The sequence below is a fragment of the Lipophrys pholis genome (genome assembly GCF_963383615.2).
Source record: "Lipophrys pholis genome assembly, chromosome: 16".
In the NCBI taxonomy this organism is placed as follows: domain Eukaryota; kingdom Metazoa; phylum Chordata; class Actinopteri; order Blenniiformes; family Blenniidae; genus Lipophrys; species Lipophrys pholis.
Window position 1 is genome coordinate 10,395,999 of NC_137634.1, and position 20,998 is coordinate 10,416,996.

At 41.5% G+C, this 20,998-nt stretch overlaps 1 protein-coding gene across 2 annotated transcripts in view; it reads right to left on the bottom strand.

Moving 5' to 3' along the window:
• Positions 1-10,624, bottom strand: part of sptbn2 (spectrin, beta, non-erythrocytic 2) — a 28,030-nt gene extending 17,406 nt beyond the window's left edge. For both annotated transcript variants that reach the window (XM_080483585.1, XM_080483586.1), the window contains exons 1-3: positions 10,018-10,624; positions 599-750; positions 175-348 (exon numbers count right to left, since the gene is read on the bottom strand). In XM_080483585.1, coding sequence (XP_080339711.1) covers positions 175-348; positions 599-750; positions 10,018-10,123 — 432 coding nt within the window. In that variant the 5' untranslated portion in view covers positions 10,124-10,624. The remainder of the gene's footprint in view (positions 1-174; positions 349-598; positions 751-10,017) is intronic.
• Positions 10,625-20,998: the final 10,374 nt, after the last annotated feature.

Below are 20,998 nucleotides of genomic sequence, written 5' to 3' on the forward strand. Positions count from 1 at the left end.
AGTCATGACAATGAGTTGAAAATGAAAACAACTGCATGAAGAAATCCTGAGTGAATCACACTGCCCGAGCCTTCTCATTGAATTTGTTTTAGCCTGCCTGAGGACAGAGGGAGACGTGTTGCCCGACCAAAGAAATATGTAACTGAGCTGAGAAACCACTTCTTTATTTGTTACCTGGAAGCGAAGGATGATGGTCCAGATGAGACCAAGGGTGAGACGGTGATTCCCGTCCACGATGTCATGTGAGCCCATGTTTTCAAGATGGACCTTCTGCTCCTTCAGAAACTGCAGCGCTTTGTCGACATTCTCCAGGCAGTGGATTCGCATGCGGCCCTTGGTGGGTTTTGGCTTTGGAAAGCACGAGAAACACAAAGAGGAACTCAGTTGATATTGTTGAACTAGCTGAACACAAAATGCCATAAAAGGAAAGGCGCTGGCAAGAAACCAGGAAAACAAAAGACACAGGAGAAGTAAATCATATCCGAAGAAACGGGATATGAAGCATATGATTACTCTTTCCTCCTGACTTGCGGTGCCTGCTGAGGGTCATGCCGAGTGTCAGGGTCAGGACTGGGTGTGTTTTCTTCGCTATACTCACCAGTTGTTCTCCTGAGAGCACCTCCAGAAGGCGAATGAGCATGCGGCCATCTCGCAGGTCTGTGTACAAGTCACCAATGCGACAGGTCACTCGGCCTAAGTGAGAGTTCACCCATTTGGTAAAGGTCTTCTTCTGTACTGCTTCACGCTCATCTGTAAAAACAAGAAACAAATAGGGGGTTGAAGTCACCTTGCACCAAAAAAATTTAAATAAAAGACTAAACTGAGATTCCACTGACCTCAAACATCACAACCAGAAATCAATTTTGCTCTAAACACAGAGCAAACCAGGAGACCGTTTTTATCAGTGAGTATGCAGGTGCCAGTAAATATAAGAATTTAAGCACCTGTCCCATGCAGTTCATTCCACAGAGACGCTATGCTATTAAGTCTTCATAATCACTGCATTGACAGCTTAGTGAGAGGTTTTCACTCTTCACACCAACGTTTGCTGAAGGCACAGTGTACTCGCATTGGTACTTACTCTAACATTGTAAGAGACAAGTGACAATTCAATTCTGTTTTTGTTACACTACAAGAGGAAGACTAAAAAAAGAATCACAATAAATTAAGCTGTAACAGCAGCTCAGACATATGGACAAGGGGAGTAAGAAGCTAATCCTGCTCCACCACCTAACAAGGTGACCTCATTTCTAGGACACAAGGTCTCTGTACCTTTTGAAGGCACAATTCTACCACAGTACTTTACAGTACTCAAACTATCACAAACCAAGAAGGAGCAACTGTTAGAACAAAATACTCACTGACTACCTAATGATGATTTAAGACATCACTTGTTTTTGTTTACTTGCTACATCACACAAGTTCCTATATTATTCCAGAATTTTCATGAAGAAAGTCACTGGGCTTCCCCATACAAATTACTATTAAGAGGAGAGACTTGAAACCTCAAGGCCGTGTACAGATATTGTGTCAGTTCATAGCAGAACCATGAACCATGGCAGACTGTGAAGACCAACATGCTTGAACAAGTGATATTAAACAAGATCCACAATGTTTGATCAGAAGTTAGGAAGTAAACCTAAATGGGAAGAGGAAAAAGAAATTATCCAAATTATTTTGATATCCACAAGGTGCAGTGCTGCACAACAGTGATTAAAATCATAAGTCATAAAATACCCAAACTGTGTTGAAATAGTTCTAATTTGAAAATGAGGATTCTAAACTTTCGACTAATAGGTGTCAGTTAACAAAAAAAAAAAAAAGAAGTGAATGAAGAGATGTGAACACATAGTGACCAAAGATGTTGAGTCATAAAACCACTATCAACTGTCAGCTAAAAAGCTAAAAAAAAGAAAAAAAAATTAGGAGAGGAGGAACAACACAGGCCAAAGCCGCCTCCTTTGTATAACGTGATTCTTGCGCTTACAATAGGTATGTAAAGTAGTAGTTTTGTAACTTGGCTCCGTCGCCATCTATTAATGTTTCACCATCATGCTGCAGCATTTGTATATCTATGCCATGCAGACTAGAGTAGTTAAATACAGGCTAATCTGTGAAGTCTCCAGTTTTACCTTTCCAGCCTTGCATTTCAGTGTCTTTTAGGGACATTTCGCAGCTTTATAATCAGAGTGATATTCACACCGAAGAAAATATTACAACAAGTGTTCGTTGTGAGTCTCGCTCTGCAATAAAATGTTATCTCTTTAGAAACCGAGTCAGTTGTTTCGTGCCACGTCTGGCTCTCCACGGTCTCTGCAACAGGAGAGGGCAGCTGAACAACTCGTGAAACTGACAGGAGATGAAAGCAGCTTCATTAAATCGGTGAAAGGAAAAGAGCAGATGGGAAGATGTGCGACATTGTTTTCACCGAAACGGTGAGCTGTGCTTATCTGCTTGAACAGATGAACCCGTACATCAAAACACAAGAATGCAGATAAACAGAAAGATAGTGAGAGAGCTGGAAAATGACGGACCTTTCCCGCTTCTTGTGTATTTGAATCTCCGGATTGAAAACACCCATAAATTCTCCCCAGAAACCTATCAGACCCCTCAAACTTTTTATACTTTGGTCTTTTTTTTTCCCCATAGGTTTTTGTCTTCTTCAGTGTGACAAACTCTGGTAAGTTGGCTCTTGAAAGTATGAGGAAAAGAAGTGAAAGCTGTAGAGTGTGGCAGGTATTTGTGTAGAAACTATGTCCTGTCAATACCAAGCACGGTTCAATACCTACATAATGCCACTATACAAGGTGCTTGTCACTGGAAGTGAGAGAGGATAGATACAGCTAAACAATGAAGATCTTTCAAAAAGAATCGTCTTCAAATGGAACATTTTAGTCAGAGACTGATAAAACAGTCCATCTACAAGCAAAGTGGTGATTCAAATCCTACGACTAAAACAAGGCCGTCACTGATTATTTCACTAAAAGCTAGACTTAAACTACCTACAACATCTGTGGTCAGATGTTAAGATGGCAGTTCCAAAGCCACCAATCTAATCAAACATGGAGATTAAAGATAAACTGCCCAAAATTGTTTGGAATTATCCAAGAAAATTGGAAGCATGTAGAGGCGGCCAAAGAGTCATCAACCAAAACAAACCAAAAAAAAAATCATACGCCGGCTACGATTCTTTTTTAAACTCTGGAGTTTGTACCCATGAAATCACCTTCCATACCTACATCTTTGAGACAAGTGTTGTTGAGCTTGGAGCTGATCCCAGCTTTAACTGCGAGAAAGGCAGGGTACACCTTGGACAGCTCGCCAGTTTATCACAAGGTTAACACAACCACCCACACACAAAACACACTGAACTACCATGTCTTTGGATTGTGAGAGAACATGTACACTGCCACCCAATTAGCCAACGTGCAGCACTCCAGCATCCTTTTTTTCCCCTTCTGTCATTCCAATGTACCTCACTGGCAGATTATCCAGTTATTTAGGGACCATTAATCGATTTGAAGCTGTCTAATGAGGCAATAGAGACGAGTTTATGTAGCTGATGTAGCACAGAGGAAGAGCCTACGTTCCTCCCGAGGCCCAGTCATGTTGTGACAGCGCCCAGCCTTTAAAGAAACAAGGGGCAGGGGTCCTGAAGAAGAAATCCCCTAATGACAAGGCTACTGAACAAGAACACGAGACAGACAAACAAAGACAGCCGTCTGAGGGGTTTTGCTCATTTATAACGAGCAAACACAAACATGTCATCGGCTGCAGGTATGGTACATGAGAGAAAAACTGGGGCAGCAGTTTTCTTTTTTTCCCCTTCACGTGGTGACATTTGTGTACAGTGCTGCGAGGTGAAACGAGGTTATGTCAACTGCAAGATTTTACATCTGAAACTATATGCTGCATTACTTCTAACAACCATGGACACTGTGTATTCTCCACAACAGGAAGCCTGATAACATACTTTTCCAGAGACTGCACTGACAGATGAAGGTGAGAAAAGACACACAGAAGTCTGCATACTGGGTGATGCCAGGCGCATCACGTCATGCAAAATACATGCCGAGCCTGTGAACATTGTTACACCTTTACACATCAGATTACAGGAGAGAAGAGTCGAAAACCATGCCTGCTAATCATTAGGTAGTATTACGTAATTCCAGCTTACCAGAGAAATATAACAATCCCACAGAAATAGCTTTCTCCACAAGTCTTCAATAGAGGTCTTAGAACCTGTAGTCACTGCTGAAGTTTAATGCGGCAGCATCAAGGACCACAATGTTTACCTTCCACTGTCTAACAAATACTTGTCACATAAATATTGGCTTGTTTGAATGTGGATTATATCAAACATATCTTGTAGTTAATAGGGATTTAAAATTGAAATTACTTCGACGTATGAGGCTCAAAGTTCATCCGGGCCAGAAGTTCAAACACATCATTTAGTTTTACAAAGTGTACAGTCAAAACCAACTTAAAAGTTCACAAACTGCAGGGTTATCTCCTCCAGTCTCGCTGTGTGCCAGCAAGAAAAACAAGTGATTAACATTTCAATGTCATGTTTTGGCTCTATTGTTTAGTGATCTAAACTGGTGGTTAGATGCATCACTAACCGTTTCCAAAGCATATTTGGGCATGTCCAGTCACTTTGAGCATGTTTGTGTGTGGTAGTAAGCTGTAAGTATACGTCAGGGCGACAGAGCAGAATGAGTGCCTGTCTCGGCCGGTGCACTCTTTACATTTAAAAGTGCAGGGCTTTCGTTTGCTCCTGCTTTCTTATTTCACATCATCAAACGAACTTGGCCACTGACTGCACATGACGATAAATATCAGCAGGTAATCTGAGCAAATATGCCGCCAGACTTAATCCTGTCTGTGTGGCTCATAGTGGCTGCGATTGTGTTTGGTGATAACAAGGAGACAGCAACAACATTAACATGAAGCGATTGGTCCAAGACTCACAGACGTCTAGGAATGAGCGCAGTGCCATATCAACGCTTCAAAACAACATACAGTATGTACCGTGCAAGACTGACTAAGCTTGCCTGTATGCTCATGTTGAAATAATTCAAAGTGCAGCCGATCGCTTGTGGATTTGTCATCATTTAAGTAAATGTGCTTTTCTATTTGACAAGGTCACTTCGATCTGCTCACCTAGTCTGCTCTATTCAAACATTCTCATGTCAAGAAAATGATAAAACAACGAGTAAAAGTAAAATAGTTAGGATTACATGATGATACATTCATGCCATGTCAGCGGTCCTACACATAGGAAGCATGCACTGCAAAAGAAACATCAGGTAGAAGCTGCTTTACCCGTTCCTGACAAGAATGCAACAGCCTGTAATTGTCGTCATTATTTTGTTTGGTCAGCTGCCAGCATGCGTGGCACGTCACTGCTCCAAGCCGCTCACAGTCATCAGTCATATTGTTCAAACTTTCATTCACAATATAAAAATATTAGATGTCTAACCAAAACATTGGTTGGATGTATTGCTAGGAAATCGCACACAAGAAGTTTTTGATCGCTGAAATATTAAACATCACCCAATGAGGAAGATGCTGAACGTGACAGAAGTGTTCAGTGAGTTTTGTTATACATAAAGATACGGATTCATTCTCGCTACTGTTGATCTCTACTCTGGTCAAACTTTGTCTGTAACCTCAGAAAAAAGACACTTCAAGCTGCACTGTTTTAGCAGCAAGAAATGACTGCGCCCATAAACAACCTTCCATAACAAGCATTTAATACAATAGCAAGAGCCAAGAAAATACCAGATTTCAATTGAATGACCATTTACTCTTGTGAACGTCCCCACTTTTATATACAATGTTTTTACAAGAAGTGCCAAAAGCTTTAAGTAATACTTCTGGCCTCAGCACAGGCTGGTCACCATTAAGTGCTGCTAACAATTTCGCCATTGGCCCGCCCTGCTAATGCCTTCCTCCTGTCCGTCACGCACCTTGAGCTGGCATAATTAGCTCCAGTGGTCACCTCTGCTTCCAAAGGATGGGTACAGTACCTCCATCATTCTGCCCACTTTAATGACCGTCTCTTTAACATTTCCGCACAGACACAATTATCGTTTGGTGCCAACAGGTCCAACGAAAAGCATTAATCAGTGGGAGGATGACTTTACAGCTCAACTCTCACAAAGTCGAAGAAATCAGGGAAAAAAAGTCTGAAACACATTTAGGCTTCAAATTTCATTTTTAATGTATCTTTAAATTACTATACAAACTGTAATATCACTGTAAGTTCATGAACCATACTAGGAAAACAAGGCGGCTCAAAATCTGTTGTTCTGACGAGAACTTCTGACACAACTGCAAACTTTATTGACAACAAGGACGTGAGCATAGAATCATGAGCTTGAATACAGAAGTTATTGCCTTATTATCGAGGTACACACGAATGTGACCTCTATATGACATTGATTAATAACTTCTGAAAGGTCATCTTGAGGATCAAAACGCTGAGTGCACACACAGGCACAGATCAGGAGAATTCAGACTCATCTGGAGGCGCCAGGCAAACTAAAGAATCCACAGTCAACGGCCTTGAATTGTTTTGCTGTGCGAGATTACAGACCAGAGGAAACTATTAAAGGGATACCATCAAGTTCTTGTCACATACAGCACCGAGGAAAATACTCAAGATAGTGTGGAGCTGCCTGTGAGCTTTGTGGTTAGTGGTTATCATTCTTCACTGACACCAGTAGGTGGGTTGAGCTGCAAAGCTCGTGTATGCGGCCTTGAGCAATGCAAACATTGACAAACCATCACTGAAAGATATTTTGGGGGGGAAATAATGTTTCAGCAACAGAACAAAAGTACACCACGTACACTCAGCTATTCATAGCTGCCAAGCTCGACTGTGTTCCATGGATAGACTGACTCCATTTTCTTCTCCCTCCCTTGATAATTCCCTAAACCTGACTACAAATCAGAGTCACACATTAATAGGTTACCACACTCGGTCAAAGGTGTTTCCACAAGAAATTTCATCACGGTTTTCTCTCAACCTCCATGGTTTGTGTTCATTTTCATCAAGGTCCCTTCAGCTATAGAAACAATCTGTCTAAAAAGTCAAGCATGGAAAGAACATCAAATCTTTAGCTGCGAATCAACAACAGAATTACACTGATCCATGCTGCACTGTAATATTCCACTTTGTTTTTTTCACTTGTCACAATCCAAGACTCGTAGTGAACAATCTGACACATGGAGATGTGTACGCGTTGAAATTTCCGTTCTCCTTTAAAGCGGAACTGCCCTTCCTTTGCTCACGACTTTGAAAGTCGGGGCCGTGGTAAAACCGCCGCCTCGCCACAAATGGCACATGTTAAGAATTACACCCGACAGTTTGTGCCGGCAAGTATAAATACTTGTCCAACTTCAACAGGTTTGTTCCCACAATTCAAAAAAAAAAATAAAAATACCTGTCAGTACTGGACATTTCTTTCCTTTTTGAAGACTGAATACTTCTACAGTCACTTTTCCCTGCGCTATCTGCAGCTGGAGGTGAGAATGAGGGAGGTAAGCGAGAAAGAAACCGGCCAAGGCCAATCCCTTGAGAGCGAAAGACAGAAACGAGCATCCCTCAGCAGCAAAGTCTGAATGCAAAAAAAGGGCATCAAATATAAAAAGGACAATAACTGTCCTGACATTTCTAAAACTGCACTTTCTTGTCAGTCTCTTTAGCAGCAAGCTGTCAATATTGGCTGAACTAGACAAACAAAAAGCCATTTTGGAAGTGTTTGTGTGTACGTGCAGTAAACCTTCAACAAGGTAATGTGACTCTGGTACAGCTGGAGGCCACCGGAGTCAGAGCTTTCACCAAGAGTTTTAGAAATATTAGGTTACGGCAGTTAATTCATAGTGTGCTTCTACACTGGATACTTGACCAACACAGATTGCTCACGGCAGAAATTCTAAATGTGAATGAAGCCAAACATTAAAAAAATGGTTAGTGGTACACTGAAAGAAAGAAAATAAAACAATAGTTTTGGTCATGTCAATAATGTAGAAAACAATTACCTGGTGGCACTGACGGGACATAGAAAATCCTTCAACCATTGTTTGGTCATCACTTCATTTTTTTGTGTGTCTCTGAATGTCTTGAAGGACAACAAACGTCACAAGTTGGGTCAAAGTACACACTATTTGACTAAACACATGCTGTGAAAGCCTGGGGGGGTAACAGTCTAGCTAAAGTCCACAGCAGGTCACTTGTCGCTTGGACATCGACCCTTTGGACCGGGAGTCTGTAGGTTAGCAAAACTCTCACTGTATTTGTCTTGAACGGGGAAAAAAAAACAAAAGAAAACTTGCAATAAAAACAATACATTTGACAGTTTTGGTAGTAGATTTTCTTTCACATTTGTCTTGTAAAGTCACAACTGTTTAAACAAAGAAAGTTCGCGATGCATTTCCATGCCAATCGGTTTATGAGTGGAAGCATGACAAGATGGCTGAGTGCACATCTTCTACTTTGTCATTCTAGCGACATCATAATTCCACACGAGGCTGACGTGACACAAAGAATGAGCTGCAGGGATGGTCAAACTGGAAATACAAGTGGGTGCCGTCTGAATGTGTGCGTGCATCTGGCTCTGTATCAGTATATTCACAACAAACCTGATCAAGGACATATCCAGAAATGTAATAAACAGAAAACTAAATAATAGGAAATGTAACAAATAACATACAATAGACTGTTCAGTTTGAATAGATCTCTGCCCACCCCCTCCTTCTTTTTTTGTGTAAGGAAGTGTACAAAATCATGTCAGAAAGAATATGTGGTGACCAATATATGACCCCATAAAATTGCACATCAAGAAATTTAATTTTTTCTTCCCCCACTTAAAAAGCCAAAACTGGAGGTGTGTACATTTATTTAGCCTATTTGTGTACGGGCTTGCCTGAATGAATCACAGAGCTGAACTCTTGTACAATATTTGAAGAACATAATACAATCTTTTTTGCGTGTGTGAATTTTATCGCCACTCAGGATCCTTGTTGCAGTCCGTGTGGACACGGAGGAGAGATTTTAAAATTCAGATAGTCCTTTATAGACATTTTCTTCTTTTTACTGGCTCAATCTCAAGGATTCTTGTCATCAAAGTATTTATTTTATATTTTAAATATTGTTGGGTCACTAAAAGAATGTCAAGCATGCTGGAATAGCAGACGTGACCCTCAAATAACTACAAAGACAGCTCTATTGAGGACGGGACAGGAAATGAGCAAGACTGATCTTCATGCACAAAACTGACTAGACATTTCAGTTTCATATGAACACTCATCTACAATAAACCTTACACTGAAGTCAGGATTAACATATCAAAAGCTGAATTAAATATGAACATGCCCGATACTTAAAAGGTAATTAAAAAAATAAATAAAATAAAAAAAAATAAAAATAAAAAAGGATTTGGAAGTTTGAGTTTTCCTTATTATAAAAGTTTCACTCAGTTAACACATTCTTTCCTGAGCCACAACCAATGGCCTACGACTTCCGTGTGCTGGACCTCCCGGGCCATGCAGGCTTTGGCCAGATACAGAGCTGTGCATTGTAATAAGATAAGAAAGGACAGGTGGCCTAGTGATCAGGTGCCAGACTGCCTGCGAGCTTTAGATCTGAGCTGAAGCGTACAGTGTCACGTATGGGTATCGTTTCTCTCTACAGACGAATCGGAAAAAGGGCCGAACGAAGAGAAAAAGAATTCTTCAACCTCCAACAGGTAAAACACTTATCATAGCAAACCGCTGAACTACTCCGATTCAGTTGTAACTCAAAAGCACCTGCACCTATGACAAACCCTGGTCAATTAGTTCAATTCGACATCAGATATTCTCTCTAGCTGAACCAAACAACTGGACCTGTGTTAAAGACTGCAGAAAGTTAATCAATACGTGTAAACATTAACACATCAGAGAGTTTGAGACACGACGAGAACAGGTGATATAAATGAACAAATATTTATTCTGAGTTAAGACTCTTACCTTGGAGCTGTTTAAATCTTCCTTCCAGAATATTAGAATATTGCACCTGATTAACGAATGCTGCTGGAGACAAGCAGGGCTCTCTTTCCCTCTGCTCCCATTCCATCGTCTTTTTTTCTCTTTTTAAATGATCTCTCTAATAAGTATTCCTCTTAGATGCAGAATGAATGGCAATGCACATAGCACACAAAGGCAACAGTTGCAAAAAAGTATGAAATCCTTTGATAGGTGAAGATTTAGATATCCAAAATGTCTTGGTTGAGCCTGCTGCTGCTGTGCCTCACACACAGGACACGACACACGCGTGAAAAAGTTGCCGCCTGTTCTTCACTTCATCTACTGTACGTCCCACCTCCAAAGGAAGCACCGCGATGGCAGCAAGGATAGACGAGGGTTTGTTTTTTTTCATAGAAATATTTCAACAAAACTCAAGAACAAAATGTTCTCTTGTTTCATCCACTCCAGCGCTCTCCTGGCCTCCTCCGTGGTTGTGGTAAAGAAAGCCTGGGTATTCCTTCCCTCCAAACTCTCAACAGGCATTTAGTGGAGCAGAGCAGAGCGAGCTAACCGGCCATGGTTGGATAGCTGTGTAAACAAAGCCTGCTGTGCCTTCTGAAAATCATGTCATTTGCATAAGGTGTGTTTGAGGGAGGAGCACAAAGGAAGAACATGGTGGTAGGGTAAAAAGGAGGGAGGAGGTGTAGTGGTGGACTAAACCATTAGAGTCCTTTACTCAGTGTAGCTCGAGGTGGATTATCCAACTCCACCTTAATTCCAGGGCGCACTGGGGTGTGGCCTGTAAAGAAGGTGCATCACGAAAGTCCCAATCAGTTCGCAAGGTATTATCTCTGTGCGGTTTCTTCTTACCTCTGTCACTCTCTAAGGCAACACTTGATCTGCCCTTTTTCTGAAGTCAGAGGTTTACTTCAGAGAAGGCGTTCACACAGGAAGGAAGCTGTTGAGAAAGTCTCAGAAACAACACGCAAGAGCTCTCCCGGCCTCAACGGCATTTGAAAAAGTCAAATTGTATATCCTTTGTTTGTCAGGCATATGTTTAGGTAGTGGCGGAAGACGAGTGAGTCATCTCCGTTTAAAAATCATTACGGCACCTATACTGTTTCAACAGGTTTTATGTTTTACTAGCACAGGATAAAGCATGAAATGAAGCATTACAGCACCTGTGAAGCAACAACATTCACTTTTCTCACTGTTAAAGTGGTCTTTTTAAGAAGATTGAAGGTCTGTGCTGGGATTTTAAAACATGTCTTTAAACAAAGGAACATCAACAATAATCACAACTTTTAAAGTAGAATATGAACATGAAGTTTTACGAGAGCCTTCTCTATGTAACAGCAACAATAAATCACTAGTAATTACATTTTGTGTAATACTAAGATTATTACAATCAGCATGTATACAATTAGAGACCACTGTAAAAATATTTTTGACGCTAAAACGGACGGCATGAGATTCAAGCTTGTCGCGGCTTAAAAATGTGAAGCAAAGTTAAGTGCCATATAAAAACACAGAGGACGAAGGTCATAGCCTTAAAAGTCGACATCTTTTTGGTCTGGTCAGGGGGTAGTGGCATAAAAGTGTCATTATTTTGTGATCTGCGTTTGTACCGATGAGCTGGCAGCATCTGGATGGGTCTCATTAGAGGACCACAGGCCCCAGGGCTTCTTTGACTGGGTGTTTATGGAGGAAGACCGGCCTAATGAGGATATACTTCCTCCTGAGGAACAGATGCTTAGTTATGGTCACATGCGCCGACAACACTAGTAAACCACAGCAATGCTCATTTAAGACACCATTGGACATATACTATGTATCACAAAACCATTAAGCAGGTAGACATGTCTGGCATACGCTTGCTAACAAATCATGGTATAGAAATGTTCTCCCTCTCCACCACACATTAATCATTTGGACATACTAATACTACATAATAAACACACTGAATAAGGTTAACAGTTACATTATGAACCTTGTGTGATGTGAAAACAAGTTGATAAATCTGCCAAAGTGAAATGTGGGAGAAACTCTTGCATTTACCAGACAGAAATAATGATAATTAATGACGGCTTGGCCTTAGTGAATGAACCCAGACGAGACACACGAAAAGATAGAAGCTGCCGGGGAAATGAGCACGATCAGAGGGGGTGAAAAGAGAGCTCTCGTGCCGAGCATGTGAATTTGATCCATCTCACCACAATACAGGGGAAGACAGACAGAAGCTTAACCAGTAGAACTAAAAACTGTTCCTAAAATTTGAAATGATGTGGACGGAGGGATTGCTACAGAGAAATATGTCACATGCACTCATGTTGAACCCGTGGAGTGATAAAACTCCCATCCCAGTGGAAGATGCTTCAGAAATGCAAACAAGGAACAATGTGAAAAGCAGACAAGAATTGATCGAGCAATAAAGTTGACGAGGAATGAGTGAGTAGGCAGCTCACTACAAAAGGCAGAAGGACTTGACATTTAGGGATAACTTGGAAATGGTGGGCAGGAGCTCAGCCTGGGGGAAATAGCTGCTATAGCAAGTCAAAGAATGTGCACATCAAGTCTGCACTTGTTAGACAGAGAGGATTGTGGGTCTTCAAATAGAGGCAAATGTGCAGTCCTGTACACGCCTGCCCACGCGCTCATACAGGTACATGTGTGCAAGCAGTATCATTACAGACACGACATTATAATAGAATGCAATACAATTATAGCAAAACAGAAGCTATTTCCAAAGACTGTATGATGAGTAAATCTTACTCCTCTGAATACGGAAACATCTGAAGTTTGTTCTCAGCTGAGAGAGTAAGTGAAGCTGAATTTGAAAGGGAAATAATTCGTTTTATCTCTTAAAAAGTATTTTGGCGCCAGTGCAAACGTGCGTGTGTGTGTGTGTGTGTTGCTTCCCTCTGCTGGGCCCTTTATGTTACTGCAGCCTGTTCTGACTACAAGCAAGAACACGTCTGCAGAATGTTGCTGCCTTTTTAAATAGTTGGATTAATTCGCACACAGGATGTAATAAAGTGGCTGACAAGGCATTCAAGAGTTCAACCTGAGTTTCCATATCTGGATCTACCAGCACAGCCAGACTGGCATGCGTGTGCACAGCTTGGAAGGATATCCAGAGTGTCAAGGGCACATGTCTTTGAGGAATAAATCTGTCATCAGAACAACATTAACGTTGTATAAACAAGTCTTCAACTTCATTTCGGTTAGCTCAAAGCATGAACAACACATGGGTAGGGATGTTCTTGCAGAAAAAAAAAAAAAGGAAATTCACCCAAAAAGAAAAAAAAACAAGCCTACATAGAGTTCATCTTTGGTGAAATTACAATACAGCGTTGTCCTCCTTTTGCAAGTATTCCTGTCTTGCTCTATAAAGAGAGGATGGTGGCTCTTGGGAGGGAAAAGAATCCAATCTGCTCCCATGTCTACAAAACCTAATTAGATTTTTGTGAGTTAGTGTTATTCTGTCATTCATCACTGTCATCTTTACATGTCATCTGCAGCTGCCTGCTGCATATTTAAAAGTGCTGTTTTCACAAATAATCGCCACACAACTAGCAAAATAGGAGCACTATCTCTGACAAAGAAGGCACACACAAACGCATGTCTCGTTTGAGTTATGCGCATAACATCCACACCGTTCCTAATGGCGCGAGCGATGGCGCGTGACGTACCTGCAAGAGCTTTAATTCGAGATCGTTCAAAGAGGCGAGCTGAACTGTTCTCATTGTCCCACTCCGTCTCTGCTGCCAGGTCCCAGCGGTTGTTGATGTCATTATACTGCTGCTGGATCTCCAAGCTGTCAAAATCTGTTGGCGAGATCGTGCTCATGGTGTCCGAGCTGGCAGAAAACACATTCAACCTACAACAGACAGGGAAACACAAAAGTATCCACGTTCAGTGTAAAGGCGACAACGCAAAGAGAGCACACTGCGTCGTTTTCTACACCTTAAAATGTTAACATCCAGGCAATTGTATTTCATTAGCTTGGCTGATATTTACTATGTCTAGGGTTTGAAAAAATAAAAAAAAGACACTCTTCTGCGTACCCATACATCTCCAGGTGCACTTTAGTTTGATGTCCTCAAACGACTGCCGCATGCAAATGGAGGCTGACACAGAGTAACTGCCTGAGCGCACAACTGCTACAAAACTACAGATAAGTTCAGCCACTGCCATTAAGGCTGTAAGTTTTCAGTTAAAGCCTCATTATAGAAACGCTTAAGACGCTAGAAAATTCCTCTTATCTAATCTTGTCCCGACTGTTGTGACAAAACTTTAGTATCAATTAATGTGGTGCTGTCTGTATAAATATACATTGGAAAAACTCCTGCAGGTGTTATGCATTACACACAGATTACCAATGATATATCAAAAGTTGTGACAGATCTATGTAGACATGTCGACACAATAACAAGGAGTGTTGAGTCCAAATATCATGGCACAGTCATGTGGTAAGGCCTGGGCACCCATTATGTAATAGTAACACACAAATACATCTGACAGTGTTTTATAAAGTATTCTCATTTTATTCTTTCAAGCATGATATGTTTGCGACATGTAAGTGCATCCCCGTGTAAATCACAATATGTGGTGGAAACCAAGACAGGATCTCATATAAACAACAAATAGGACTCGACAGCCTGCTTGTGGTCAAAATCCTAAAAATACATCAGTCAGCCTGCCTTGTACTTTCTACTCTGTGGTTTGTTTGACTTTAGCATTCAGTTACAAATACAAAGCAGCCTGACATGGAAACAATCAATACATCATACACATCAAGGACACGCCCTCCTCCCAACAACCGCTGACTCACTGATATGTACATACATCCAAGCCGTTCAAAAGTATTGCCATATATTATCAAGTTGCAAAACCCTATCATACCTTCGTCGTAACAGTTTATTCTGCTTAACAAGACGAAAATTATTAAATATACTGAAGGCTACATGCATTCCAGACTAAATAGTGTTGATATCGTTTTTCAGCGGACGGCACAGAGGTCACAAGTCTCAAATCTTACAAATGTCCAGCCACCAAAATCTGAATAGAAGCTAAAATATACACACCTTAGACATATGGCGTCAGTAAGTGAGCCATTTGTATGAGACTAACTGAATGAAGCCAGACAGATTTTGTCTTTATTATTCTATACTGACACAATGGGGGACCTACATTAAGATTAAGCCTCCTGCCAGAGACCCATTAACTAACTGAGGCCATTTGCTTAAGAGCATTGAACAGATTAATAGGCGAGGTTGAGTCGTCAGTTTGCTAATACCTGTTAGTTTATCTTTTGTTGTGTCTAGTAGCTGTGGCTGACTGACTGACAGAGAGGTGAGAGAGGTAAGGAATTGGCCGGTTATTAAGAGGAAGTACTACAAGTCTAAGCATGACTGAGAACTGCTGAACACTCCTTTGATTTAGTGTTTGATTCATACAATCAATGGTGCAAACCGCAGAAGTCACATGTGGCCAACATGACAGAATGACTTTCAGTGTCACAAGATTATGTTGCGCTGTGGTGAGACGATGAAGCGAAAAGGGAATAAGAGGGACTGTAGTGAAGATAAAGTGAGGCATCTGAGCTCACGCTACACATTAAGGAGGCTATGTATTCACTCCTTTTCCTCCAGGTGATTGATTAAGCGCGATAGCAATCAATGCCAGAGATTTATCGGACTCAATGAAAAACCGTCAGTAATGTGTCTGCAGGACATTCCTCATGTCAGGGCCAGGAATCAAACGAGACAATCAATAACCAACAATTGGGAAAGTCAATACTCTTCAGTAATGCAAAGATAGAGCGTACATTTGTCCCTTCCAGTATTAAGTGTAAGAAACACATGGCAGACATGCAATATTATCCACAATATACAAGAAGGGGCTGATGTATATTTCTGCTGTGCATTGCGTTGGAAAGTCATTTTTCACCATGTTTACATTACATCAGTGAACTTGCTTCTTATGCGATGCTCCCATTTACATTTCTACAACTTCTAGGTCAGAATTGGAAAAAAAATATTGCACTTGGGTGATATTCTTTTATCTAATTATCCACCAGTACACACTGCAATTTCTAATTTAATCAACCTGATATCAAAGTCTTCCTTTGTACAACTCTAGCTGGTTCTAAGCATAATAAACATTGAAAAAAGCTCCAGCATTAAAATCCTCAACCTGAGTTTTTATCTATAGACCTTGGACCTACAGACATTATCTTGATATGCTAAATCTAGAACCCAACTCATCTCTAGACAAGGCAAACCAGTCACACACACACACACACACACACACACACACACACACACACACACACACACACACACACACACACACACACACACACACACACACACACACACACACACACACACACACACACACACACACACACACACACACACACACACACACACACACACACACACACACACACACACACACACACACACACACACACACACACACACACACATCAAGCTATTAAAAAAAACAAAAACAAAAACAAAAGCTTGGCAAATCCTATTAGTGCAAGATTAAGAAGTGGCTGGGAATAGAAACTAAATGCAGGGATTATGAAGAGGGCAGAACAACGCCTCCACGTTGCCCCCCGACCTTTTACCTCCTCATTCAGTGGCACCCCAGGACTCGGCTGAGGATCGAGCCTGATGAGCCGAGTGTGCTTGTAGATAGCTCAGTAGAGTATCAATTCTTGAGTTTTGACCAACATCTATCCAAAAGTCACGAAAAAAAAGATTCTCTAGCTTCAGTTGACCCCTTGGACCCATTTGTGTTCATGTCATTCGTAGCCGTTTATGAAGGAAATCAGTTGAAACTAAAAGAAAAGAAAAAAAACAGTATGCGACTAATGTAGTGCAGCTGAGAAAGAATTAAGTGGTCAAATTTCTTTACAGCTTAAATAACCAAACATCACAGCAAAGAAGCAAAAGCCACAAAAAAAAAAAATAAGAAAAAAAAAAACCCACGCTGGCCAGCGCAGACCTGGCAGAGATATACTCCATGGCAATCTGTTTGTAGGCGGGGACAGAGGAGGGGGTCTGGAGGATGGGGCGGAGCCAGTAAGGTCACAGGAGTCTGACAGTGGCAAAAGAGAGGAACCCCCCCCTTGTTAAGGGTAGGAAGAGACTAGACTCTGTGTCTGCACTAATCACCCCTCAATGGATCAGACAAACAATCCTCTGACCTACTATGATACAGACGGCCACGCTCATCCGCCCACACAACGCTATGTGACATTAAAACCACACATGCAAGCTGAGCTGACCTATTACACCTTTTCATTCAACAACCCTTCCACTCACGCCCAAAGTGCCTCGAAAAGCCACACATGCAAACCCACCCACGCTGCGTGAAGCCATACAGTGCATCAGCATATCAGCACATGAAATAGGTCAGTCAACACCTACAACTAAATGCCTCTCCCCACTTCAGATAGAACGCCCACAGAAAACAGTGCCTTGAACTTTAACTTCACAAAAACAGTTTCAAGTCATAAAGGATCACCTTGAGCACACTTGTATTCATACATGCATTGAATGTGAAGTGCAAACCTGCTGTATGCATTTTCCAACAACACAGCTCATATCACCAATACGTAGACAGAAACAGGAGGGCAGACAGATGTGGCACAAAAAGGGGGCATGAAAGAGGTTTTCAGGGAAAGAAAATCCCCTCGAGGCCTAATCCACAAACGCACAACAAAAGATACACGTTAATGCAATGAAGTATTTCTAATCTGTCAGGTATCCTTTACACTGCGATATGTCTTTTCAAAAGACAGGCAAAAAACAAAACAGCCAAACTTAAGGTTTTTAAACGTGCGAAAGTATGCTTGATCACTTCAAAACAGACAAACAAGACATCAACCACGAGTGTTTAGAAAAATAATGCTTCTGAAAAAAAGAGACGAATGAAAGTAGGGCACAAAGGAGCGCCTCGAGGCTGTGGCCCAGCTCCCGACTGGACAGACACACATCAGGCTGTGGCTCCACAACAGAATGACACCGGTTAAGAAAGCAGGGCAGAGCTGGAGGCATGACAGACAGCGCCACCACCTCGTTTCTATTTCGCTCGCAGACATCCCTCCTCCCTCCCCAGAGTTGCTTCCCTTCGCCCAGCTGGTCTGTTTGTCACTGCACCCGTTAATCAGGGAGAGAGGAAAAGAGAAATAGAGCCCACAATCAGTCGCCCCACTGGGAATTAGGACTGTGCACATTAGCCAGGCACACTGTCACCGGGCACCAGGGGAATAGGGAAGACAGGCGCAGACACACACAACCACTCCCTGTAATGCCAAACAAAGGAGCGGTGGAACCTCACACACAACTCTAACCAACAGCCTCAAAAACATAGCCGGTATTTTACAACTTATATTAATTCAAATACACGGAAGCATCCTTCACATGTCAAATGCCTTTTGGCTGTAAAGCAGCTCTGAGCCCGATATGAACACATTTCTCAAGTTTACGCTGAGGTGGCATCTCTGCGTTCACCCCAAATCAACCTGCCGGTGATACTCCAGTGATGCTGGTTGTGGCGGGGGGGTGGTCAATCCCAAAATATGGGACACAATGCCTGCCCCGCCAAAGTGGCCCCACACAATGGAGGAGTCAGCAGAGAGTTGAGGCCAGCCGTTCATGCCTTTCCTGTTTGCAGAGATGAGGCGGCCAGAGGCGCACAAGCATCAGAGGCCCCTCCACAGGCCGCTGATCCCGGCCTGAATGCCCTGCTGAATAGGACAGCAGAGGTCTTTTGTTGACCTGTAGCATCACATTCATCAAACACTCAGGCGGCCAGCATGCCCGCCACACACTGATGGAGACATGTTACTTTGATTTCCTGCACAAGCACTCAATGTAGCACAAAGCTGTTTAATAAACATTTAGAGGAGATTGGAGTCGTTCTTCCGTGACATTTCTTTCATCTCATTTGATTTTCGGTCAAATAAAATAAAACATTTTAAATCATACTGATAATGAACAAATATACATATTTTCAGGTAATGTTGATATTAAAAACCGATACATGCAACTTAAAGTTTTATACTTAACTATCAGTCTTGAAATTAGTAAAGTTGAATATCAAATGAAAAAACACAGAATGTTCGAGGGCATAAACTACACTCGAGTGTCCACAAATACTCGCGAAAAAAAAAAAAAGAAGTACAATAAGATAGAAAAATCACATCCTGCACTAATAGTGCAAAATAAAAGTGGCTGCTTTTGCTGACGGAGTCCGAGTTGTAGCTGTGCTTTGAAATAAACATCAGTCTATGGAATATTTATGCAGATGAGGCCATTTTAAAACAAACAAATCCAAAGTCCCAATGAAGGCATAGACACTGTTAGTGGGCCTGTATGTGGTGTATTGATGAGGTTATCACTTTCCAGATACTGTCGAAAGATTAAGGTGAAGACATTTTAAACACTCCACAAGCAAGGTTCAATACCTCACACTACGAGAAGCACTCAAAAGAGACACTGATAAAAATGAAAATGAAAAAAAACTACACGACACCTGCCCTGGACTTTTCTAAGGTTTGAACTGTTTAATGAGCGCCACTTCAAAAGCTCCACCATGGATAGTACATGTGTGGTTGTATTGGGACGCGGCCTCTCGACATAAGCGACTGCATGTTACCATGTCTCTTGGAGTTTAGCCGCTTAATCATAACAAGTTCAGGATAACTGGGGCATGAAACAGCTGCCAATTCAAATATTCTCAAGTTAGATTGGAGGCTTGAGAACAAACTAAGTAAAACTCGGAGCTGAATATCATCACTAAATGGTATCACTTATGTCAGGAGGTAATTGCAAGTGAATGCTTTTTTAATGAGTGTTTAAGGAAAAGACTACAGATGTTAATGCTTTCTGACACAGCTCTATGAATTGAGTTGGCAGGCAGAAACTGAGGGGGTGTGCAACATTTTGTGACCCTGTGAAGCAAAGGTGCACCAACTGCTCAATATTTTTTCTCTCTCTTCATGAGAAGTCTTCCCCCGCAAAAGGCACTGAACACAGACTTCCCACTGATCTAATCTTTAAACAAGGATATCTAGTCCTGCAGAGCTTTGCTCATTTAGAATGTGGTTTTTACAGAAAACTAAAAGTGTGCATGTTAATTTGTTGGGCGCTATCGCCAGCTATGTCCCACTATCCCATAGGTTCCTGATTGTCTTATTTCAGTACAGACGTATTCTTGTGATTGTTCAGTCAAACAGATTCACGTACAGTTATTGCTCATGGAGTCAGATTACAGTCGGTGCTTTTTTAATTTCAGACTAACTTCAATGGGCCATTAAAGAACCGGTTTTATGTGAGCACAAAATCAGCATCGCATTTACTGTAAATAAAACCCCATCTTTCCGTAAGTCTGGACAAAGCTAAGGTCAGTGCGCGTACTACTCACACTTTAGTTCTAGGTATGTTCTGGTGTGTGAGCTTGCGGTGTTAATATTTACACAACTTAAAAAACAAAACAAAAGGAAAGTTAGAGGACAAAATGCACACTGGAAATCAGCACCAAAGGGCAAATACTGACTTAGTTAGGGATATGGTTCACTGCAGCAAAATGAAAGTGTGAATAGCATGAATTGAAAGAAAAGCTTGTTCAAGGGGGATTTTGAGAATCAGCACTATAGGGGGCCCGCACTCGCAGGGCCAACCTATTGTTAAAAGTTGTTCATCTCGCCAGCCACAAAGCCGGCTCACAGCCATCTATTTGTCTGTAGCTTTATTTAAAAAAAAAAAAAAAAAAGGCTCTGCAATTATTTCCCCCTGTGGGCATGGACACATTATGAATTATGTTCTCAGGGGTAGCAGTTATCAGTTTGCAGACTAGACATAGTCTAGTAATCTTTACTCAAATACAATAACTATGAGAGAGTACTACGAGAGAGAACTTTTATGACATCCATCTTTGACATGTGCCAAGTTCCTCCCAA